This window comes from Symsagittifera roscoffensis, chromosome 1, assembly GCF_963678635.1.
Source record: "Symsagittifera roscoffensis chromosome 1, txSymRosc1.1, whole genome shotgun sequence".
NCBI classification, from domain to species: domain Eukaryota; kingdom Metazoa; phylum Xenacoelomorpha; order Acoela; family Convolutidae; genus Symsagittifera; species Symsagittifera roscoffensis.
This window is the reverse complement of record NC_087062.1, coordinates 89,647,727-89,673,223: the sequence shown is the minus strand read 5'-3', so window position 1 is coordinate 89,673,223 and position 25,497 is coordinate 89,647,727. Positions and strand designations below refer to the sequence as shown.

The window sequence follows — 25,497 nt, the reverse complement described above, 5'->3', positions numbered from 1 at the left end:
GACTTTTTCGTCTTTACAATTTGTTTCACAGATTCACTCGAATCATTTGATAGGCTTGTTTATAATGAGTTCGGAATTCTTGGCTTCTCTGGCACACTTGGTCTAGAGGAAACAACTGATTTCTGATTTTTTTTTTGTATCTTCACTTGTTTTTTTTTTCGCTCAAAGTTTATTTGGCTTCAAAATCTCGCTTTGTTTTATTGGCTCATTGACCTATATTTGCGTCCTTTGAAAAGAAAAAACAGATACTGATCTTTTTGTGTTTTCAGAGGCGGGCGTAAAAACTTATAAAAAATTTCATGGCATCTTTATTTGCGACTCAACGGGAGTTTACATCATAGTAAACATCATTAGAGATAAATATTTTTTGTTATGATTTTTCAATTTTGTTGAAGATTTTTCAATTTTTTGTTGAAGTTTTTTCAATTTTAGTGGTTTTCCTTGTATTTTTTGTCTACTAGTTAGCAATGCTATGTTTGCGTGATATCACAACTTCGAAAATTGGAACAAAATTTGGAACTCATTTTCAGAAACACATTCGAGAAACAAATTACCAGCATTAAATGAGCTTTCGTTTGTCGCGCGCTTCTAAGCTGGCATACTTGTATAGACGTCTTTTGAGCCCAAAACAAAAACATAGCTAACAGACACTTGCAAAAGAGTCAATGAACGCAAGTAAAAAATACGGCATTTTTTTTTGAAAAAGTCGAACTTCAAAGTCTAATTCTCGGACTTCAATTTCTAGAAAAAATTATGATTGACACTTTTTGATAAAAATTATCCCAATTTGAGAAAGCTGGATCAATAGGTACAACTTTTGTTTCGCTGGAAAATTCAATAATCAAATTTCTCTTTCGAAACTAGAAGTCGATCAGGTTTTTCGTGACCTTTCAACTTTCACTCTTCGATAGTGAACTTTGCCTTTCTTTTAACAAAGAAAATGAACTGACCTTAAAAAGAAATCAAAGGTCGAACCTCAAAAAAGTAACTATTAACCTGAAAAATTTTTAAGCCTTTTGCAGAAAAAACCGAAAAAAATCATCGTGACCTATCAAAGAGTCTGAACTACGTTCATCGACTCTTAATTATGCCTTAAAAATTGGTCTCATTGAAGTTGTTTTGAGCGATTAAGTTCAACTTAAAGATTATACAAATCATTAATAACTTGAAGATTTTACACTGCATCCCCCTTGAAATAATCAAAACGACGATAGAAATGAAACTTTGCGCTCCAAACGTAACAAAATAAGGCAACTAAGACAATAAAACAAAGTCGAAACCATTTGATCGAAAAAAAAATTAAAACAAATTTTAAAATTATTCAAAAGCCAAGTTGGTAAATTTACAAATATCAGATCGACTGTCCATTATAGTAGGAAATTTTCAAATCTCAAGTAAATTCTGACAGAAGATGAGCAAACCAGTGAAAGTCATACCATTCACTTTTTCGTCAAAATTCAATTTTTTCATTACCCGCATTTTCTCTACAAACACCTTTTTGCAAACAACAGCCACGAAACACATGTTATTAATTACCAAACACAGAGGCGAACCTGATCTTCGCACCACTTGCAATATAAAACAAAACGGCCAAAAATCAAAAGATAATGTGCCTCAAACGCCAAAAATCAAAAGGCAATGTGCCTAAGGTGTAGGCTAGCAAATCAATAAAAATCTTAATACAATAATATTAAAATAGATTACTTAACACATAAAAAAGATTCGGGCTGCACAAACTTCATTTCCTTCTTTCTCATAAACAGTAGATGGAAACGATACAAAAAAAATCGAAATCCAAAAACTGCTAAATGAACTCAAAATCAGTGCTTAAAATTTAGCAAACAAACAACCTGCATATCATAAAGGAACAATTGGGGTTAAGAAGAGGCCCTTTCCGTTATTTGCTATAAACTAAGATCATACTGAAAGAAAAAAATGACAAGAAAAATACAAAACAATTGCTTCAAAAAAGAACTTGAATTGCCATAAATAAATAACTTAGAAAATTAAAAACAAACTTCGACACAGAGGTGAAGCTGCTCTTCGCAAACACTTGCGAGAACACGACTAAAAAGCAGCTCCATCAAGTGACATAAGAAAAAGTAGAAATAAGCCCGAATTTGCAAACACTCGAGGCTTAGCAAACATCTGCGACCCAGCAAATTTAAATCTCACGCACTAACCATTCAGCCAGGGATGCTTAAAATCCCCAAAACCTAGCCACCAATAATGCATATGCTAATAAATGCACCTACATCTGCTAATATATTGGAAATTCGATGCAGCAAAAGTAGCATCAAATACAAAAAGATACATTTTTGCATGTAAAAAATCGCAAATCATAAAGTACCATTATGTATAAATTATGCATTTCAAAAAATTGCGAAATATATTGAGTTAGACATTTTCTGAAATCGTTATTATAATATTGTTATGTTTGAAACAAATAGCTTTCTTTGTTTCACTTGATGAATTAAAAATGCATCAACTGTGTAAACTTATAACTATTCAGATTTCAAAGCAAATGTTATAAATAAATTGTAAAGGTGCAACAAACCATCTTATTGCCAATTCGATGCAGCATATTCAAGGCAACAAATATTATTTCTTTAAGTCGCAACAATAATTGCGAATTAGTCGCAACACAAATCGCAACAAAATTTGCGACTTAGGTTGGAAATTTTCAGCCGGAAAAAAAACCAGCTCCTGAATGCCGTGCGATACTCACCACATTCCTTTGCTGACAACACAGTCAATAGAAAATTGCAAAAAAAAAACTTCCGGAAATGTATGAAACTTTTTTGAGAAGTATTTTCACATTTTAAAACGAACGCTATCCCATCAATCGATTTCAAATTTTTCTACTCAGCTCTAAGACAACAAAAAGTGAAACAAACTGATCTCACGCAATTTTAGCTTAAAAAATAACCAGAAGCCATGCATTCGAGAATGAAAATTTAACGCAATTTTTTTTCAAAATTTTTAAAAATCTAACAGAAAAATTTGTCGCGTCTAAAAACCAAAACATGGCGAACAAAAAGTTAGAAAAGAGTCAATGAGCGCAGGTAACCAAAAAAAAATACTGACTTATTTCTTGAAAAAAATGTCAACTTTCGCATTTCCAAGACAAAAAATGTGAACTTAAATCTTGATTTTCTGGTACAGTTTATGATTGACACTTTTTTGATAAAAATTAACCCGATTCGAGAAAACTGGATCAGTAGGTCATATTTTTTCCCGCTGGGAATACTGAAAATTAAACACAGAGGCGAAGCTGAGCTTCGCACCACTTGCAATAAAAAACAAAGCAATTTAAAAAAATCCAAGGTCGAAAAAACTAGATCTATCAAAATAACTAAGGCTAGTTTGAAACAAAAACAGTTCATGACAATAAAAAATGAAATCAGCATAGGAAGATAAGATACCAGTGGTAACAAAGTCGAAAATACCTGGCCAGAAACCCTTTACGACGAAAACAAGACTTATGAAAAGTTAATAAGTCCCCCCTTCCTCACAAAACACACAAATGCTCACAAAACAATTTTTTTCACGTCAAAAGAAACAACATGAGGCCACTAAGTTGATATAACTTAGGCCGAAACCTATTAAGCACAAAAAAGAAAACAAAAAAAGCCAAAAAAATCAAAACAATTTAAGACTAAATCGAAGTTATTAAGTCCCCTGAACCTCAAAACACAGACACTCACACAAAAACTTTTTTCCGCTCATCGAAAGACGCAATATGAGTCCAATAAGCCGACATAATATAGGTTGAAACCTATAAAGCCGAAAAAAAAAGAAAAAACAAAACAGCCGGAAAAAAATTGTTATCATAAAAACTATAAATATATTAAGGTTTTTAGCATCTTAGAGGTGAGCATAAAAAATATTTTTCCGTTAGAGCGATTAAAAGCTAGGTTACAAAGCCGATAAAAAACGCCGAAATAATTTGGGCAGAATAGAGTGTTTTTAAACAAAAAAAGAAGAAGAAACATACGAATTCAAATTTAGTAAAACTAAAAACACGAGAGTTAAATCAGAGCACTAAAAGCAACTATCAAGTCAAAAAAACTTAGAAAAAAAACATTCTTCAATATGGCAACTAAGCCAAAAAAAACCCAAGCAGGCTATAAAAAGCCGAAAATTGTTTTTTGAAGCGGATTTTTTCCCGTTAGAAAAAAAACGGTCCTGTCGAATTCGATCCCAGGACCTTTGGCGTCCCAAACGTATTCATTACCTCAAAACTAATTGTGCCGGAGACATTTAAAAATTTGAATTAATTCTGAACCAAGATACCAATTGATTGAAGCGGTTCTGTTGAACAAGTTGTCTTTATTCCGATTTGAAAAAAGTCTTCATTCCGATTTGATAATGCTTGCTAATCGCAAGCGTAAACACTTTCGAAACTTGAAGCCTATCATTTTTTTCGTGACCTTTTAACTTTCGCTGTTCAATATTGGACTTTGCCGTTCTTTTAACAAAGAAAAAGGACTGAATTTTAAAAAAGATTAAAAGTCAAACCGCGAAAAAATAATTTTGGAACTGAACAAACTTTAAGACTTTTCCTGTAAAAATAAAACCAAAAGAACCATAGCGACCTACATAGGAGTCTGAATTACGTTCATCGACTCTTAAAAACCAAGACCTAAAATTACCCTTTTGAAAATGAAGAAGAAGATTGCTTGAGGCATCTATCAAAATTATAAAGAAATAAAACACCCGGTAAGTAAAACGATAAAAATTGACACGAACTCAAAAAAATCAATTTATTTTTGAAAATTATTTCAACTGTAGACCTAGTATTGCTCCAGCACCTCTAGACCAGCTGTTAACAATACAACATGGCAAACTTGTGCTCACGTACAAGTTGGCGAGATTGGAAATGAAGATATTAAAATTGGAGATCCTGTAAGCAAAGTTTTGCTAACATTCCTGATAACATTGCTTATCGCAAGAGTAATAATCTTATATTAGACTGCTGAAGACAACTTTCAGCATCTCATAGCTAATTGTGGCGCTGATTACTGCACACTTCAAAAAAATCTATCAAAAACTTACAAGAACGAAGACAAATTTTCTTTTTATTTGATTAGCACTTCTGATATCTTACTTGCAGAGAAAGGTTATCTAAATTTTTGATCTCATGTGCACAGTGTCAGATATTCAGCATCTTTTCTAAAAACATTTTCGAGAAAAAAAGCAGCAAGAATCATGATTGAAAAAAGACCAAAAGTAATTGGAAAAAATGTACCTCCTAGTAAACCTTTGAACTTCATAAAACAATTTATAATTGACTTTCCTCATAAAATTAACCCAATTTGAGAAAACCAGATCACTAGTTATTTTTTATTCAGCTGGGAAATTTAAAATATAAAATACATTTTCGAAACTGAAAGTCGTTCCCGTTTTTTTGCGCCATTTCTGCCTTCGTAATTGGAGTGTTATTCGCCTTCCTCTTAGCAAATGAATTCAACTGACTTATTAAATCAAATTCAAACCACAAAAGATCAAAGCTATCGTGAACGAAGATTTTTCCTTTAAAAAAATTACCTTCATTGACACTTAAGCAGAGACCTATATCTCAATTAATCCAGGCAACTGATTTTGCATCCAAAATCTCACAGGATGCGTGGAAATTTTTGATGTAGATGCCAATCTCTAACTGGAAACTGTATCAGATAGTGTAAATAAAACTTGAATTGTCAGGGACGAAATCATCAAACCAAAGAATAACGAACAAAATTATATTTTCCTATGTTTATTCCATTTAATAAATATTGAAGCAGTAGAAGTTTAACTACATAGGTGGGGCTTAAACAGTACAACACACCAAATTTTAGCTTAAATACAAGGAACAAAATTTTTTTTCGATAGTTTCGTTTTGTAATAGATGTATGCACATTACGCAACTGCATTAGTACCATCGTTATTAGTCGCCTGGTAGTCACTGAAGTTCAAAGAGCTTTCTGTATCAGAGCTAGAACTATTGCTTCCATCATCCGAGCTATAACTATTCAATTCGTACGCCACATTTATCCTCGTTTCATAATTGGAATCCGACCCATTTTCAGTATCGCTGCCTTCATCTCGAGCGTAATTGTGCTGATTGACCTCGTGATTTCCAGTCGTAGAACTAACAGTCTCCTGTTGCCTGTTTCTACGATTCGATCGCACTCCTCGAACTACGCCTCCTCCGCGACGTCGCACAGCCAAGCCTCGAACCCTTGGTCTCCGGCTACTTGAGACATACTCACGTCTGTTTGGGTTAGTCCTATCCGAACGACGAGTTCTACTTTCAGTTGGAAACGGTCGTGGACTGCTTCGGCGTCGCGATGTTATCGGCTGAGTGTCAGCTGCCGATGGAGCTGCTGATGTCATCGCTTCTGGTCCAGTAGTCTCCTCGCCAGTTTCAGACTCTTCCTCACTCTGGTCCAAAAACGACGACACTATTTCTGCAGAGGCTTCTGACAACGTGAGAGTGTCATCGCGAATTCCTCCGTAATTTGCCATCCGGTTCGTAACCGCATCAAGCGATCTTACTCTTAAGGGAGACAACAAAAATTGAGTGCCGAAATCGTTGTCGTTCCGCTGGTTCTGCGGCGCATTGAAGGTCGACTGCATTGGATTTCGATCCGTTCTGCTAGTCGCTGGGCGTGTAGTTGACTCTACTCTACTGCTACGATTAACGAGGCGACCAAAGTGAAAAGAGGAACCACCCAACTCAGTATCAGTGGGGTCATTAACAGAGAAAAATCGATGTTCGAGTGAGTTTGGCTCTTCGTTATCTGCAGTCGAGGTCTCGAATGCAGAGGTCTCTCCATTGTCTTGCGAATCGTCAGTGTCTACATTGCTCAAAATATCACTCAGTGCCACAGGAACACTAAAACAATCTAGTTTGAGCTAAAGCCGAGATTCGAAACACGAACTACTGATCGGGTGAATTCATACAAACGCATCAACACATCGGTGAAAACATACATTATCTAACTACGCAGATATTGATCTGCAAAAACAAAATAGCAACTTTTAGGCACTCATCGGTAATACTAAGCTAAGATTACGATCCGCCCGTAAATCTTATGTCCGAAGACGGATCCACGGTTAAAAAAAGCCATTTTAACCTATGCGTTAACACTGAAATAAAAATTTAATTAACAAATAGCCATTCTAAAAGGTTTCGATGTTAAATCAACCCTGCTTTGCCGTATCATTCTTAAATACGCAAGAAGAGGGTGCGTAGAAAACAAAATACCCATTTAAAATGGGCTATTTCTTATTATAGTCTTCTCCCTCGCTTCATGTCAAAAACTAATGTCCTTGTGTGGAGGGGAAGGGGAGAATGGTCAGAAGCTCTACTTCAGCTTTAATGACGAAAGTAGAATGAATTCACTATGCCGCTTCAAAATCATATCTCACCCGTTCGAAGCACTGTGACCGGCGTATCTTCGCCTCCTTGCATTCGAAGATGAGGAGTTGTCATTCAGTAGCACCACATTTGCACAGTAAAGTCTGTCTTTCGTCTGCAACTCATTCAGCTCAGTTTGAGATCGTCTTTGTGTTGGAAACGAAGCAAAATACGACTTCAATAACTGCTCTGCGTGCAAATTTTTTGATACCGACGAAATCGCCTCGCGACAGGTCGGGCATGTTTTCCGGGTTCCGCAGCGCTCAAACCACATGCTAAGACAGCCCCCACAAAAGGTGTGGAAGCAAGGGCATGATGTAACGCACCGATGGCAGAGCTCCTGACAAATTGTGCACTTCAAAGATGATTTCAAATCGTCTGTCCATTCAATGGCAGATTCGTTGACAAAATCGGAGGGTATTGTAGCGCACGTATTAACACCAACAGAAAGCTTCAGAAGGGGAGGCGAAACCTTTTCATCCCCACGTGTAGAAAGTGTAGCGCCTTCTGGCGGCGGCCCCTTATCGGGTAAATTGACTATTAAGAAATCTTTGAACTCCTGGAACAACTGTTCATTTTCAGACATCAAAGATTTCATTCCTTGCGTCGCTGTTTTGGCTTGCACAAATAGCTTCACAGATCTTCCTATGGGATTATTGTCTTCAGTTACCGAAATATCATCTTGGGACAACTTCAATGGATCTATATTGCAGCGTCTAGATCCCCCAGCAGTTGGTAAGTTTGATTCGCTTCTCGTCATCGTATGGGCGTCCGCCGCAAGTCCAGCTGAGGACCGGTTGTTCCTCGACTCTCGAGCAGAGTTGATACCCGTTTCCGTATTTCTTCTGTCACCATATGTATGCATCTCTGTATTTCTTGGTCGTTTTCGTCTCTCCCCTTCACTGCTGCAGTCGGATCGTTGTCGTAAATTGGGATTCGAGGAAGCAGTCTGTACTGTTCGACCACTGCGAGATCTATGCACGCTGGAATCTGCCGTCGTGCTGACGTGGGCGTTGTTTGAACTTCGTAGTCTAGTCGATCGAGTTCGGGAGACTTCGTGTGCAATTTCCTCGGCTACAAAAGTGTGATCACGCGCCCTTTTCACCATATCGTGAAACTGAAAATAGAATCCATTCTCAAGATGCTGTTTACAGATTGATTGCAAACTGACGCTACCTCTTTTCGTTTTAAGTATTTTTTTTGAGCTACCTTAAATTTTCATTCATAGGGAAAAAACTGACGCAAGTTTTATTGTAAATTAGAAGAGCTATAACACACAACCTGATTCTGTAGAAAACTTACTTCTTTTTGTTATGTCGACTTTTTCTGAAACCATTATTTAGTTCTTGATTTCAAATGCTTCAATCGACAATCACAGCTAAAAAATAAGCAAAATAAATTTACGTAAAACAACACGTGCTCAAAAGATCTATTTTTTAAAACTATCTTCTCAAATCTGAAGAAACTCCCACCCATTTAACCTAGCTGATTTATTACACAGAAGAAGCACGGCCATGAACTCTTTTCCCCACCTTTGGTTTTCAGAAAATTCTTTTGACATTGACATAATGCAAAAACTTGGCATGGTGAACAACTCAACAATTGTTTTTGAGGCTTTGCATCGTAATATTACGCATTCAGCCATAATTACACGCAAGACAACAATAAAAAACTTTAAATATTGGGGGAGTAGAAAAGAGCGCGACCATGTTTTTCAGCAAATATATGAGGCACCTTTTTCCCCGACCCGTGAAATTTTCCTACACAACTTTAGTTCATGATGTCCGTTTGTTAAAAAAATGACATGCTGAGTAATCTGGCTATTCAATTCTTATTTGGTCTTGATACTTAACCCTTGCGGAACCAGTAGCACAAATTTGAATCTTATTTGGGCTCTTTTCTACTCCCACTCCCTTGTTTTGAATGGCAATATCAGAAATTATGCTTAGCGGTGTGCTAACGAAGGAAACTGCTGCATGGTGAACAGAGAAACTCTTTTGGTGTAACGAGGTGTTTTACAAGGTTAAATTGAAAACCAAGTGCGTTGGTCGTGGTCTAGATAATTTGCATGCCAATTTTTGTAAAAATCAGACGATGTGAACAGAAACAACACTTATAAAAATCTCGTGTAGGGAAACAGAGCTAAGCTCAAAGGTAGACGGGGGAGGGGAGAAAAACCTTTATTTAAGATGAAGGTGAGAGCCGAAAAAATGAACAACTGCGCAACAAACCAACAAAAATTATTTTTTTTAAAAAAAGTGATTTACTCTTTAAACACAGAAACGAAGCGAGGCTTCGCACCACTTGACGTAGAACAAAAATATACCATTACAATATAGTAGGCAGAAAATGAAATGAAAGCCACAAAGCTGATTAAAAAAACCAAAAACCACAACTACAAATTTTTTTAAACCTGGAATGATGTTTAATTTGAGGATAACAAGTCCAGATCCACAATCACATCACCGAAACATTTATCGAGCGACAATTAAGCCGATAAAAGTTGAATTAACTCCTGTTGAGCCAAAAACCAAATTAATGCCATGAAAAACTTATGCAAATCATTCAAATCTAGATTTTAACGCCCCATGTCCCTGGCTAAATTCGAACTTAGGACCTTTGCCGTTCGATGCGAAGTCGTTACCCCTAGAGCAAGTATACCGGAAAAGCTAGGAAATGAGAATTTAACTAAATGCAAGCTTAAAACCTCAATGGACTTTATTTAACAAGATGTTAACCTGGAAAAATACATATCCCGATTTGATAAAGATTGCTAATCACAAGCGCAAAAATGAAAACACTAATAATGATGCCATCAAATCTTTATTTGGCAAAGAAAAAACGCCTAAAATTTCTACATCCACTTCGAAAACAAAGGCAGGAATCAGGTTTTAACTTTTGATACATATTACCTGTTAACTTAAAATTCTCTTCAAAAATTTGACAACTCAATTGACCATACATAAGCTTGAACTATCGCAGAATGTAAAAAGTGTTTTGAACAGGAATGCAATGATGCCGCGTCTGTTACACAGAATCAGAGCCGAGCTTATTATTAGTTGCGATACAACTCAATCGCAGCATTGCAAGCTGGTGAATAAAAAATAAGAAAAGAAATCGAAAAAAAAGGCTCAAAGAAAAACTGTCGAGAAAAAACCACCAGTATAACATAAGCTTTTAGTAATTACCAAGCAACCACTTAGCCGAAAACAAATAGGTAGACGCCCATTGAGCAAACTACCTGAAAATTTTCAACAAAATCAATCCTTTTTGCCTTTGAAGCGACACAAAATAAGGTAACTAAGCTTATAAAAAATCAGCCGGAACCATTGAGGCCGAAAAAAAACGTTTAAGCGAAAAAAATGAAAACCAAGGAAAATATACGTCAAGGTTATTAATTTAAGAAATTAGAAAAAAAATTTTAAAAAATTTGCATCTACGATGAAAATTACTGACAGCACAATAAAATTTCCCGATGTGGCAACTATGCAGACAAAACTTAGGTAGACAAACGAAGTCCGACAATTCAATTTTTCCCGTAAAAAATTCAATTTCATACATACTGAAAAACAAACAAGGTCCGTCCTAGACTCGTACCCCGAAACTTAGAGTAAAAAGGCAACTGCGTTCCGTCTTCGCCAAGTCGGACGTAGTCTCGAAGTTGCTTAGGGTCACTAATAAAGCACGTTCACACTTTCTTACAAATTTTTAAGAAAAGTTGTTAAACGGAAAAAATATGGTTCCCGATTACAGAACACTTGCTCTCCCAAGTGTAATAAATATTGAAGCTTTTTTATTAAAAGGCTCATTTTCATTTACCCGTCTTATATAAAAATCAATCAATATGAAAGGTAGGACAAGAATAATTGGCTCTTATTGGAATAATTGTCTAATTGGAAAAAAGGCTCTTTTCAACTGGAATTATGAGATAAGTGAGTGGGGTGGGGGTGTGAAAAAAAATTCCAAGAAAGCCGATAATTTTTCTAGATAGGCCTATAAGGTTCGAAATTCAAAGTTTTGTGAAAATTGAAATTCTTCAAGTAAAAAAAATTTGAAAAATGTCATATCTCGGATGATGAAGGGATTTGAGAAGCCATATTTAAAGGCAAGATTTGCTAACTGCTGCTAGTACCCTGAAAGCAACCCACTATAGAGTTGGGAGTGTCAAATTTTGATAAGTTTTCAGCTAATTTTTTGAAAAAATTTGACAAAACACAACATAACAAGAGAGCCAAAAGAATTGAGCAGACACAATTGGAGGCAAAGCATGATACACTCGAAAGTAACCTGAAGTACCCTCACTATAGGGTTGCTAATTTCAAATTTTGGTTTTCAAATCATAAAAAATGTCATATCTCGGAAGCTAAAAGGATTTGAGCACACATATTTGGAAGCAAGACTTGTAACCATTGAAAGTACCCTAACAGCGCTCAAAATAAGGTGGCTATTTTCAAATTTTTTGGTAAACTTTTTCAAAAAATCAGAAAAAAAACTTCATATCTCGGAAGCCAAACGGATTTATGCAGTCATATTTGGAGGCAAAATTTGCAACTTCTGCAAATACTTATACAGCACCCACTATAGGGTTGGGAGGCAAAATTTGCAACTTCTGCAAATACATATACAGCACCCACTATAGGGTTGTCTCCAACGCCTTTTGTTAACCATTGTACCTTAAGAAAATTATTTAAGCCTGACTTCCATAGAGCATTTGGTGATGCGTTTAAATAATAGATTCCACTTTCAAAACTGGACACTTTTGCTGTTCGATAATGGAGTTTGCCGTCCTTTCAACAAAGGAAACGAACTGAACTAAGAAATTCACCCCGAAAAAGCAAATTCGAGTGTGAACAAATTTTCAGACTTTTTCTGAAGAAAAAAAAACAAAAAAAAATCACCGAGACCTGTCTAAAAGATTTAAATACGTTCATGAACCTTAATAAATGACAAATTAACAGTTGGTTTACAATGACAAAAATTCGATTATTACAGCAATTTGAAATACAGACATGCTCAAAAACATCTATGGGCCAGACATACTATCAGAACAGAAAAGCTAATTGATTCAAAGAATTTTATATAACTAGTTGTTAACACTAAAAAAATGTCTATATTCCTACTTGATAACGCATGCTAGTCGAAAAAAACGAAACGGTATTTAAGCTGACAAAACTCGGGTATACGCCCGCTTACGACGAAAAATGTTTAAGCCGAAATGTGTAATTAAAAAATTTTAAACTTGACGTACGGGGGTTAAATTTAACAAACTTAACAAACTTAACAAATTTAACAATTATGTTTAAATCATTGTTAACAAATGATGTTTTTGTGTGATTTCCATCTACTTTCCCCATGAGTGTTTTTTTCACCGTCATTTAACCGATTTTTTAAAACTTCTATTTCAATCTAGTCACAGATTTACACTTAACTGGCTTTGAACTTTACCTCAAGCTCAGATAACAAAATCCAACTCCCGAATTCAATCGACTAAATTATATCACAACAGAGCTAATTACTAGTAGACATGAACCAACTTTTTTGTTTGAAACTTCGACTCTTTTTCCTTTCCACAACACGAGAGGTTTTACAAAGGTTCAATATGAAAATCGAATATGTTTGTCATGGCCTAATTAGTCCACAATTTTAGTAACAATCGGACAAGGTGAACAGAAATCTTACTAACCCCATTCGCAAGATCGAGAGAGATATAGAAAAACTTCACATAAATAAAATGTATATAAATTAAACAAGCCTTATTTTTTTTGGTGGACCATATTGACTTTCCGAGCTCCCCAAAACACTATGAAGACCATTTTGCCGTTTTTAGGCCCTTTATGAAAAGTTTTGACTAACTTTTTGATCACGGTTGCCCTCTTATAGTACAACATGGCGAAAAATAATTTTAGGGTCGCTCGGTCTAAAACGTCGGGTCAAATCCCTCAGAAAAAAAATCAATAAATTTATTTAATTCTCATTAAAGATAAAGTATAAAATTACGAAAATCAGAATTAACATTTCGAAAAATTGAAAACGATTATCAACTTATACACAGAGGCAAAGCGGAGCTTCGCCTGACTTGGGATACAACACAAATCAAACGTGGCAAACTATCGCAATAAAAAATAGATCTAACAAATTTTCAGGTTTGTCTCAATTTGCCTTTAATTAAGTTCATTTAGAAAAAAGCCTGCTAAAATTATGCAACAAAAACAATAGGTGGCGTCCCTCATGCTTGAAGGACCGAATGCTTGAAATTAATTTTAGCTTTCTTTCAGCCAATCAGAATTGAGTATTCAAAATCTCAAAGTAAATCGCAAAAATCTTAAATTAAGAAAATAAATCCAGGCCATAAGTGTTAATATTGACCGATTAGATAATAAGCAGATGAGTTTTCAAGACTGAAAAATTCTTATGATTTTGACCTTATTAATCTTGATGATTATCTGAATAGTATTGCGGTTGTAACCCGCAATTTGTAATATTTTTGATTATTTTCCACTGATTTAATACATTTTCTGTTAATATTGACTTCGATTTTACGAGAAAGGCATTTAACCAATAGAAACGCTTAGCGATTTCGATTGGATGAAATTTTTAAAGCATTCGGTCCTTCATGCATGAGAACCCTCCACAAAACAATAAAATGCTAAATTAGCATCAGCAAAACTAGAGCTGCGGTTGCAAAGTCCAAAATGAATAAAAAACTATTTTTGCTCATAAAACATTGCAATATAAAGCCGCTACGCTATGATATCAGCTCAAGTTTTTAAAGGCAAATGAAAAAAAAAAGAAAAACTGAAATTATACTTAGCACGATTTGATAATGAAAACATTTTACCAACATACAAAATGATTTAAAAAATTTAGAATACAATGGGTTATTAAAGCGCAAACATGCTCAAAATTGACCTGTTCGTCAGCAACTCTACCAGGAGTCCAAACAATGCCAGGCCTGAGGAATTAATTCTTGAAAGCAAAGTTGTACGTAACAACCAACAATTTTATCTTTTGATATCGCACTATGAGCCAGTTTTTCATGCGATGAATGAGTATAAATTCAAGGTCTTCATCAAGACCTTGATCTATGATGTTTTATCCATTGCACTTGAGCCAGCATGTCAGATGAAACTAAATTCACGATAAAAATCATTGCGGCAAAAAAAACTTCGCTCAAATTATTAATACTGATATTTTACTAACATTCAGCATAGCTATCATTCAACAAAAGAATCAAAAACCGCAAGGAAAAAAAACTAACATTTTTTGAAAACCACTTTCGAATTTCAAAGAAAAAAATTAATGGCCTTACAATTTCTTATAATAGAATTTCTTAAACAATTTATGATTTGCATTTTTTGATATAATTAACCCAATTTGAGAAAACTGGATCAGTAAGTGAAAACTTAATTTCGCTGGGAAATCTAAAAATTAAATTCCACTTTCGGAGTAAGAAGTCGATCGCGTTTTTCGTGACCTTTACACTTTTGCTGTTCCTCCAAAGTCATACCTCGAAAAGTAAACGTGAGCCTGAACAAGCTTATCGCAAGGGTAATAATTTTATATTAGACTAATGAAGACAAATTTCAGCAACTCATTGCAAAATTTAGCGCTGATTACTGCGCACTTCGAAAAAAATCTATCAAAACACAAAAGAACGAAGAAAAATGATATCTCAATTTTAGATCTCATGTGCACAGCATCTCATTTGCACAACGAGATATTCAACATCTTTTATAAGAAATTTTCTAGAAAAAGCAGCACGAATCATGATTGAAACAAGACTAAGAAATTGGTGAAAAAATGTAATTCCTAGTAGACCTTTTAACTTCATAAAACAATTTATAGCTGACACTTTCCTCATAAAATTACCCAATTTGAGAAAACGGGATCAATAGCTATTTTTTATATTAAGCTGGGAAATACAAAAATTAAAATCCATTTTCGAAACTAGAAATCGATCACGATTTTTGTTACCTTTACACTTTGATGTTCGATAGTGGAGTTTGTCTTCCTTTCAAAAAAATGAAGTAAACCTAAATCAAAAGTCAAACCGCGAAAAAAAATTGGGCGTGAAAAAAAGACTTCCTGAAAAAAATCACCAAGACCTATATAATAGTATTCTTCACTATCGCGACTCTTAGAAAACAGCTTCCGACATGTTTTCTCGGCATTGAAAAAAACTGAATTAATTTTGCGGCATAGGAATTGCGACTGGAAGGGCTTACGTAATGCCTCATTTGACCCCATGCACGTTTTCTTCCCACGCCTTGGACAGAACGATTACCAAAAGTAGATAACACAAGCCTTGAAAGAACTTCAAAATATTCGATTCGCTAATCCGACTATGTCCAAATGTCGTTAACTTCTTATGCACGAAAACATATCAAAAATAACTTAAATTTATTGGATCAATTGATTTTTTGTATCAAAAAATAATTTATATTAAGATTAATCATCACAAAGGGTGAAAAAGAAGCGCAATGAATAGATTTAAATTTCTGCTTTATTTTTATGATAGAAAAACAGCGGCTACAACAGAACTGAATCAGCATTTAGATCAGCGATCACATCACCCCAGAAACGCACAGCAATACCGAAAATAGTCAACATATTTTTGAACGAGTTACCGTATAAATATAATAGTTCATTGATGCCAACTGTGTCAGTTGGACATTAAATTGACTATTATCCGATAACACCATAGCTATCAGAGTATGAGAAACGAAATAATTAACAGGTCGTACTTTACTAACGAACACCTTGAGCGGTGGAATTCATGTTATTAATATTACGATGCAATATCAAAAGATTAGCAGGTAGAAAACAGCATTAGACTAACATTAAGATGATCATTTAAGACATTGTTATGCCAGCAACAATTCAGCAATTTCATTTCAATTCAGAAGGAGAAGAGAATCTATCTCATTCTCTGTTTGTGACTTAATTTGTTTCATTGTCGATTCCGTGCTTCGTTATCCACGAAATGAAGTCCTCTAGGGAAATGACTTTGTCCGAGGTGACAAATTGATGGCTCTAAAACAAATTGAAGACAATTCGATCGCTGAGAAGAATTTAAAATGGCGCTTTTAGCACGAAGCGAAAACGGGTTCCATCTAAACCGGAAACTCAAATCGTATTCATAAGTCTTAATTTAGAATTTGAAAACTTCAATTTTGTAAAAGAAATCGGGCTTTCAATTTACAATAACTATACTACAGCAAAAAAGGTGGAAACATGTTTCACACGTACACTGCGCTTGAAAAGTAAAGCGCACAAATTCATCAAGCTCAAAAGTCAAATTCAAAGCTTTGTTATCACAAATTTAAGACTTTTCCTGAAAAAAAACTTTAAAAAATCATCGCGATCTATATAAGAAACTGAACGTTAATAGACTCTTAACCAGCAAAAGATCCTTTGCGAACGAGAAGCTAAATTAAAGAATATTAAAGCTCAGCCCAGGTATGGATTAAAAGTAAGTCGACCTGTTTATCGGTCAATCCCTTTCACTTCGTGAGCCAAAACTCCTCGAATATTTACACAGAGAAGAGAATCGGAGCTTCTAGTATCATCTACCGAGCGGCCACTAAGCCGAAAACACTTGAGTAAACGCCCAATGAGCCAAAAACAAAAAAATTCTGTAAGAAAAAGTTGCCTTAAAAATTTTGGACGGTTTAGTTCTTAAACTTGAAACTTTTACATCACAATTTAGTTAATTTTTAAAAATAATTTTTAGCCTTCAAGCGACACTAAAAAAATTGTCTAAGCTAGTTAAAAGATATGACGAAACCACTATAATTGAAACAAAAATAAGCAATAAAATCCCAGTTGGTTAATATAAACTGTCAATTATATTAAGAATTGATTAATAAGAGAAAAACTCCATGTTTTGAAAACTAAGCCGACCCACAAAAAGCAGACGAACGAAAGCCCGACCATTCAATTTTTCCCGGAAAAAATCAATTCCTTTCAGTAAAAAACCAAGGTCCGACCGGGACTCGAAATTGACACCTTGCCGCCACGTTACCTCTCAACTAAGTGAGAAAAGAGCCTGGAATTTCTTACTGACTTGAAAGATGTTGATTACAAGAAAAAAAAGTTAAGTTCCCGATTACAAGACTCTTGCAATCACAAATGAGGCAAATCATATAATACTTCGTTCCATTCAAATAATTTCTATATAAAGGAAAAGGACAGAATACAGATGCAAAGCGGAACAAAATTCGGACAAAAACTTGTCGAAAAAAAATTAGACGAATCCAACTGATTACAAAACATGCCAACAGATGACAATAGAAGAATAAATTAGAATCCGAAGAAACCTTACGAAGCGGTAAACCAGTCGAAAGTACCTGAGCAGAAACCGTTTAAGGCAAAAATAACCAAAAAGATAAAAACACTAATAACAAGTTCTCGAGGCTCCCTCCCCTTCCCGCAAAATATCCACACACGCACACAAAGCTTTTTTTTGGTCGTCAGACGACGCGATGTACGGCCGATAAAATGATTAAATATAGGCCTATAACAACCGACAGAGAAAACAAATTTCGAATAAGATGGATACTAGGGGCCCAGCTGAAAGCTGGAGAGACCTGTTTGATTATTTTAATATTGATTATTTTAAAATTGTTTTAAAATTTCAGGTTTCTCAAGTCGATAGCGCCCTTCCTACGCAAAAAAAGTGAAAGAGAAGCTTATGCATTCATTGGATGGGTAGTTTTTGAAGAAATCGAAAAAGTTTGAAAAAATGGCCTAAAAACCGAAAAATTGACTATTCCTAAGTGTATAGCTCTTCCCCTAGACAAATTAGGGACGAGCCGTTTGTGTAGGGGGGGTTCCTACAACCTGGTCTATCGATTAAACCCTTAATCCCAAATCTGGACGGGTAGTTTTTGAGGAAATCGGAAAGATTTGAAAAAAGGACAAAAAAGTAAAAAAAGTGACTTTTCCTAAGTCTATAGCTCTTCCCCTAAGCAAGTTAAGGACCAGCCGCTTGTGCGGGGGAGTTTCCTACAACCTGGTCTATCGATTAAACCCTTAATTCCAAATCTGGATGGGTAGTTTTTGAGGAAATCGATAATTTCCGAAAAAATAGGCAAAAAAATCAAAAAAGTGACTTTTCCTAAGTCTATAGCTCTTCCCCTAAGCAAATTAGGGACCAGCCGCTTGTGCATGGGAGTTTTCTACAACGTGGTCTATCGATTAAACCCTTAATCCCAAATCTGGACGGGTAGTTTTTGAGGAAATCGAAAATTTCCGAAAAAATGGGCAAAAAGTGAAAAAAGTACCGAGTTGTGAAGCTTTTCTAAGACCGTAGGGGGTGGGGTAGGGTAAAAAATGCCCTACATTTTATGCAGGCAGGTAAGTGAAACGCTACTGAATCCATTGGTACCGCTTTTATAAGAATCTGACGGGTAGTTTTTTGGGAAAGCGAATTTTTCGAAAAAGCGTCTCAAAAAAAAAATTTAAAAAAAAAAAAAAAAAACCAGATCTCATCTGGAAAAAAAAAGGTTCTCATAATACCTGTTTAATAAATCAAACAGGAATTTAAAATGCTAACATGCTCAAAATTTGTCTATTGAGGTAGTTCAACAGACATATTTTGAAGAGATTAGAGTCCAAGTGATGAGTGAGTACTATGGACAAATTTTTTCAGAGGAAACACAGTCTAGTAGCCGATTGCAACACACGTGCTAGCGCAAAGTGTAATCAGGGTATACAATCTCTAGATCCATAAATGCCGATTTTCCTACAGATACAGAGGCGAAGCTACCGAGAACAAGCAAGAAAGTGCAATAAGGAAAAAAGCCTCTAATTAGCTCTACGATTCCATCTGCGACCTACTGCAAAATAGAGATTTTGAATCTCACGCACTAACCACTCAGCCACGCAGGCTTAACAACCGAAAACACTAGTCACGAATAAAACAGTTACATATGCTAATAAATTGCCAATGCTATTAAGCATAAGTGGAATGAAATACAAATAGACTCAATTTTGCGAGTAAAAACTTGGAATATAACAAACTGAAGGCATCCACACTAACTTTGCATGTAAAAAATAGCAGAGCATAGCGCACATTATGGATAAATTATGCATTTCAAAAAATTGCAAGAAATACTGAATCAGAAAATTTCTGAAATCGAGTTTTCATTATTGTTATGTTGTTTAAAAACAAATCACTTTTTTCTGTTCATTTGATGAATTAAAAACGCATCAACTGTGTTAACTTATTAATATTCGAATGTCAAAGCACATGCTATGAAAAAGCTGTAAAAGTGGCACCAATATTTGCGACTAAGGTTAAAAAAAAGAAGGTTCGTACTAATACACTCGCTTCGCAAGTGTAAACATAGGAATAATAGCATCATCTCATGACTTTCCGCATGTGTAAATTAAAGTTGAAGAATGAACATCGGTTATTTCTTCTCAGAAAACTTTTAATAAAATAGCTCAAAAAACGCGAAAAAATTCAAAACAGAAGTTTTAAAACAAGTTAACTTTAATGTAAAAAGCAAACCTGCAACCAAAGCTCGAGAAAACTAAATCCAATTTTTTAATGTTTGAATAAGATCAGATTGAAAGAAAACAGAAAAAAATAAACATTTTGATCAAAAATTTCAAACACAGGCGAAGCTGCGCTTCGCAAACACAAGCCAGAACACGAAATAAGCCTCGATTTAGTAAAAAAAAAATACTGCTAAGTCTCGGATTCGAACCTGTGACCACTCAGCTACGGCCGCTTAAATAATCACAAACGCAAGCCATAAATAAAGCAGAGAACAGATGCTATACAATTTCAATGCTACGGTGCAATTTCCAATATGTGAACACTTTAAATGAACATTTAAATTTGCTAGTTAGGTTAGAAAAAGAGACGGTTCGTTCTAATACACTAACGCTCGCAAGCATAATGAGCGAATGCGAGGTAGTTTCAAAATAATTGTTTAGAAACTTGCATACGAGTTCTAAAAACGATTTTAAATCACTCAAAAAGGATTTTTTTGCTCGCTTAAATTTTGTGAAAAATCCAAATGCGGGCGTTGGAAAGTGGTTTAGCAAATAAATTCCAACTCAACCATGTTAAGCTTACCATCAAGAAAGTCAGTGTTGCCCTATCTTTTGGGTCCTTTACCAGACACTTGTTGACGAATTCTATAAATGTTTCCGTGAAATACTTTGCAGGCAGCGTGGGCGGAGGCTCATTGACAATGTAGTCCAGCAGTTCAAAAATAGCGAGAGTCTTCGGACTGTTGTCGTCGACACTGTCGCCTCTGTTTGTAGATGCTCTCGAAGATGGATACACTGGTCCCGTAGCACTCATCAGTTCCTCCATGTCTTCTTCAGAGGGAGGGGGGATGGGGTACTTTCCGTACGCCATTTCAATCAATGACAGCCCGTAGCTCCATATATCACTCACAATATTGTACTTGGTACCCTGCAGACGTTCCGGACTCATGTAGGATCTGGTTCCAACAAATGAATTGGCCATTGAATTGATCAGTTGTCCAGAAACGCCGAAGTCACACAGTTTAATGTCTCCTTTTGTGTTTACCAAAATGTTACTCGGTTTGACATCTGAAATGCAAACGAAAAACTTATTAATTAGTTTAGCATAACCGATCTCCATTACTTTTGAATAAAGTATCACTTGCCTCGGTGTATGATTGCTTTCTCGTCCCTTAGATATTTCAACCCTTTCAAAACCTAAAAAAAGAAAGGCTGAAACTGATAATCATAGCGAAGTACCACTGATGCAATATTAGTCACTTACTCCCAGCGAAATTCGAGCTAGCACGTTTTCATGAATTCGACCAGACTTTCTCATTATTAGGTCGAGAGAACCGCCATTCTAAAAAAGCAATCACTTAATTAATGAAATAAATTTTCATTTCATAAAACTGAGCGAACCTGAAATATTTACAAACCATATATTCCATACATATGTTGATTTCATTTTCAGCTTGGAACGCTCCCCAGAAACCCACAATATACGGCGAGTTGCAAGAATGAAGAATTTTCAATTCGCGTAAAATCTGGAGAATGATGGCAGGCTTAACTTCTAGATGAATCATCTAAAAATCCACATAAGATTCGCTATGCACTCTTGCGCAAGGTTGTTTTAAAAATTTATAACACAGTCGAAGCAGAGCTTCGCAACGCTTGCCGTACAACACAAAGATATCATTGTATATTAGCAAACACAAAACGAGGCCGCGGCAACTAAGTCGAAGAAATTCTTTTTAACTAAAAAAAAACATAAATTTCATAATTTTATTGCGAATGATCTTAATTTTGAGGAAAAATGCTATTAAATACATCACCGCCGCTGAATAAGCTTTCAAAATCATTTTCCGAGTGGCAAATAAGCCGACAAAACTTGGGTAGACAACAATTGAGCAGAAAGGAAAATGATCTCATAGAAAAATTTGAGCAATAATTTTTACGCCCCAAAAAATATATAATCTGTTTTTACATTTAAAACGACGTAAAACGAGGTAAATAAATCGATATCGCATAAACCAAACCCATTAAAGAAAAACAAAAAAGATGATTATACAAAATCAAAGTTGGTAAGCTTACAAACTACAGACCGACTTTCAATTACAGTAAAAATTGCTTAAATAAAAAATGAAGCTTCAATAAACTTCCATGCCGTATGATAAAAAAATTGAAGCAGAGAAATGATGTTCCGATTTTTTATGTTTTCCGAAAAACATACTTCCACTTATTTAAAAAAGGGTCCGACCGGAACTCGAACTCTTAGACATATTCCAGAGCCACATTACCTCTGGACCAAATGCCTAAATGGTATTGAGGTTCCAGAATAAAACAAGGTATACATACACAAATGCATAAATACATGATGAAAAAGAAAACATAGTCCATCCGGGATTCATCCCGAGGCCTATCGCCTGTAAGAGAAGTTGTTTACGGGATAAAAGCCCAGTTCCTGATTAAATGTCATAAATAAGGCTTGTTGAATAATTGGAAATTATTGCGCGCAAGTGAAATTATTGAAAACTTCAAAAGTAGCTCTGCGAAAACGCGATAAGAAAGCAACCGTATTCTTTTCATGAACATTTGACTTTCCAGTCTAGCATTATCACCATGGAAACTTAACTCGCTTTTCCAAATATCCGCTTATGTAAATGTTTATAAAATGCACTTTCATACAAAAAAAACTGGGCAAAAAGGCCAATTTAGTGGCAAGTAAATTTGCGATTTTGATTGTAAAAAAAACGTGGATTCGTGGGCGAAAACAAACGTTTGCGTGTGTAACTATCGTTTAAATTAAAACAAAAACCGAGTTATGCCTGCTTCAAGATCTTCATAGAGATGTTAAGTCCATTCTTGATTTTGACATGCATGACATTTATTACACACCTTTCTAGCCATTACTATATTCGTCCTTGTGTGCTTGACTTTCGTGACAACTCCACTGTTCCCTGACCCGAGTACAGACATTTGTTCTAAATCTGAGCTGCTCAGGACAGGAAGCTCTTTTTTATGTTTTAGAAAATCTTCTAACTGTTCTCGTTCAGTTGGCGAAATTTGCAGATCGGCGAGTTTTTCTCGCACTGCAGCCATGCTGAAATTAGACAATGGCTATGATATGGAGTCAATAGTTTCAAGTAAGTTGAAATACGAAGAATATTTTTTTCTCATTTTCGCCACCCTTGAGTTGAAGAGATTGAGCTCCACAAATAATTCTCAATTGTTTATAATCTTAATTTAGAATTTCATTTAAAAATACGAATCATGGAATGTTTACTCAGTTTCATCAGTCGCTGTCTGCTTGTCCGGAATCGGATCCAATTGCGGTACAGCTTGAATTTTCAAGTTGAACTTGTTTCTGCTTTGATTATTACCTCTATTAGACATTGCTAAAATTTCTGAAACAAAGACAATTACGCCTATAAAAATGTTTAAGCTCATACGAGGTGAACGAAGGCTTTTTTCAAAAACATTTCGGCTCTTAAATGCTAGTTTAAATAACCCCAACCAGGTGGTAATATTGAAGTGTGCAACCTGATCAGGCAATACCAGCACAATTCAACACAGGCGAAGCAAAGCTTTGCACCACTTGCGATACAACACAATCATGAAAGCATGTCCAAAAAAAAAACATTAAACAAGTTTTTAAAAAAATAGGTGAAACCAAATTTCAGGATGTGTCGATGATGGACACCTAGGGCCCAGCTTAAGCTGGGGATATGTCTTCGAAATTTTTTAAATTTGATATACTGATACTGGACATTCGTAGTTTCGAAAATTGGACTTGGCCCGAAACCTTAGTTGTTTCTCTACTAAAATAAGTCAGCAGAGAGAAAACTTTTGAAATTTTTGAATGACATAACCTTTTTTTTTGCAGTAACCGCTTTAGCAGGAAAAAATCGCGCAACTGTTTCTTTTGATAGAATTTTTTTCTTATATTTTGATAAGGTAGTTTTTAAGAAAACTCAAAAAATTTCTAAAACACAAGTTCAAAAATTTGACTTTCCAAATTCCGTAACTTTTTTTAGCAAGAAGGAGATCGTGGCCGAAAAAGGTAGAGAAGATTCCCAAATTGGGTTGCGCAATTGAACAATTTGAACACATAAACAGAGACTTGGCACGGTGTTCAGAGTAGTCAAATAACGTCCAAAAAACGGTCTAAGTACCTTCAATATTCAGAGACCATGTTTATTTAAATAAAAACTGGGCGCAGTACATTATATACTTTAGCTTTAAACAGCCAGCCTGTTGTGTCGATTCCAAAACATTCCAAGAAGAAACGAGTGCTCAAAGAATTTAAGGCCCACACTCCCTGCGACGTCTAAGAGTAAAACTGAGAAAGACTTGACAATATTTCCGAACAGTGCACTCAGAAACTACGACCACTAACTGCTTGATTATAAATTTGTAAATTTGGTTGTTAAAAACCGAGTTTAAATACAAGTTCTTCTTCTTCTTGAACCTATGATATCAGATTTGGCAGGACAGCTATCAAGAAAATTCCAGAAAACGGTCAACAAATCAAAAAGTTGTCATTTCAAAGAATCATAGCTTTCTTTCACAAAAAATGAGCGTATCCACTTATGCAGAAGAAATTCACCAAATCTAAAAATTCGATTGAATCCAAAACTCAGTTTCAAAAAATTTCAAAATTTGTTTCAAAAAAATTGTTGAAAATTCCTCGAGCTGAAATACATTAAAAATCAGATAAAACATTGAAACACGTTTAAATCACATTTAATAGAGAAAACCAGGAAATCAATCGGTCTTAATCTTTTCTGCTGATTTGGGTTGTAAATTGTCAATTATACTTGCAAAGCAAAAAGTAATTGGACTAAATTTAAAGGAAGGTTGAAGGAAATCGAGCTGAAAAACAAAATTGTTAAGATAAAAGCGGATAAACTGTAGTTGGAGGGACAGAAACGGTAATTTTAAGCTAAAATCAGCAGGTAAGACCTAGAAAAATTGCAATTAGATGGATTATTTGATAAATAATTGAGTAGGTTGGGAGTCAAAAATGGCAAGGGCAAGTTCGTTACCCAAGATGTTATTGCCGGAGTCATTCACCGGTTCCAACTACATCAAAGCTACTTAACACACTTTGAGCTAATAGCCAAACTGCAAAACTGGAAAGGTAGTGTAAGTGGAACCAAAACTGATGAACAGCCGATTTTTTTCGCATTAAGATTGCAGAAATCCGCAATCGAATTTTACCGTTCTACTAGAAATCTTGAGAGGCTACTAGAAATAGTTATGATGAGATCGTTAAAGCTTTTCGAAGACATTACACTGAACCGGTGATCTTCCAAAAACCGGTGATCTTACAAAAACCGTTGATCTTCCGCAGACGGCTAGCGCGTCGAGTGTTGCAGGCGGATGAAAAAAGAGAGATTTACAGGGAATTTACAGCCATTGGAGCTGAAGGCGTACCCAGACGAATCCCAGGACATACGGGATCACTTAGTGCTTTGAGTTCTCTCAAAAGGATCCACCACAACCAAGTTAGACTTGAACTCCGAAAGACAATTGGAGACAAGCTGATGAACACCGTGAAATTTTTAAAGCGGGCACTTCACCTGGAAGCCGTAATCAAAATT

General features: G+C 35.3%; 2 protein-coding genes across 2 annotated transcripts in view; both read right to left on the bottom strand.

Annotated features, from left to right (window-relative positions):
* Positions 1 to 5,730: 5,730 nt before the first annotated feature.
* On the bottom strand, positions 5,731 to 8,518 carry LOC134851885 (uncharacterized). The gene is made up of 2 exons (XM_063868162.1): positions 7,417 to 8,518; positions 5,731 to 6,880 (listed from the first exon to the last, which is right to left on the bottom strand). The coding sequence occupies exons 1-2, from the start codon at positions 8,511 to 8,513 to the stop codon at positions 5,902 to 5,904; spliced, it is 2,076 nt and encodes a 691-aa protein (XP_063724232.1). The 5' UTR covers positions 8,514 to 8,518; the 3' UTR covers positions 5,731 to 5,901.
* A 7,558-nt stretch (positions 8,519 to 16,076) lies between these two features.
* The window catches only part of LOC134857202 (dual specificity mitogen-activated protein kinase kinase 1-like), a 321,712-nt gene continuing 312,291 nt past the window's right edge, over positions 16,077 to 25,497 (bottom strand). The window contains exons 2-8 of the mRNA XM_063873579.1: positions 23,178 to 23,300; positions 22,790 to 22,994; positions 21,331 to 21,477; positions 21,177 to 21,254; positions 21,058 to 21,109; positions 20,496 to 20,980; positions 16,077 to 16,438 (exon numbers count right to left, since the gene is read on the bottom strand). Of these exons, the coding sequence (XP_063729649.1) occupies positions 16,346 to 16,438; positions 20,496 to 20,980; positions 21,058 to 21,109; positions 21,177 to 21,254; positions 21,331 to 21,477; positions 22,790 to 22,994; positions 23,178 to 23,287 (1,170 nt within the window). The 5' untranslated portion in view covers positions 23,288 to 23,300 and the 3' untranslated portion in view covers positions 16,077 to 16,345. The remainder of the gene's footprint in view (positions 16,439 to 20,495; positions 20,981 to 21,057; positions 21,110 to 21,176; positions 21,255 to 21,330; positions 21,478 to 22,789; positions 22,995 to 23,177; positions 23,301 to 25,497) is intronic.

What these genes read in the sequence shown, in the direction of transcription:
- LOC134851885 (XM_063868162.1), bottom strand. Translation starts at nt 8,513, where the DNA reads ATGGTGAAAAGGGCGCGTGATCACACTTTTGTAGCCGAGGAAATTGCA. An exon ending in GGTCACAGTGCTTCGAACGG is followed by an intron (nt 6,881 to 7,416) that starts GTGAGATATGAT and finishes AGATTGTTTTAG; the next exon opens with TGTTCCTGTGGCACTGAGTG.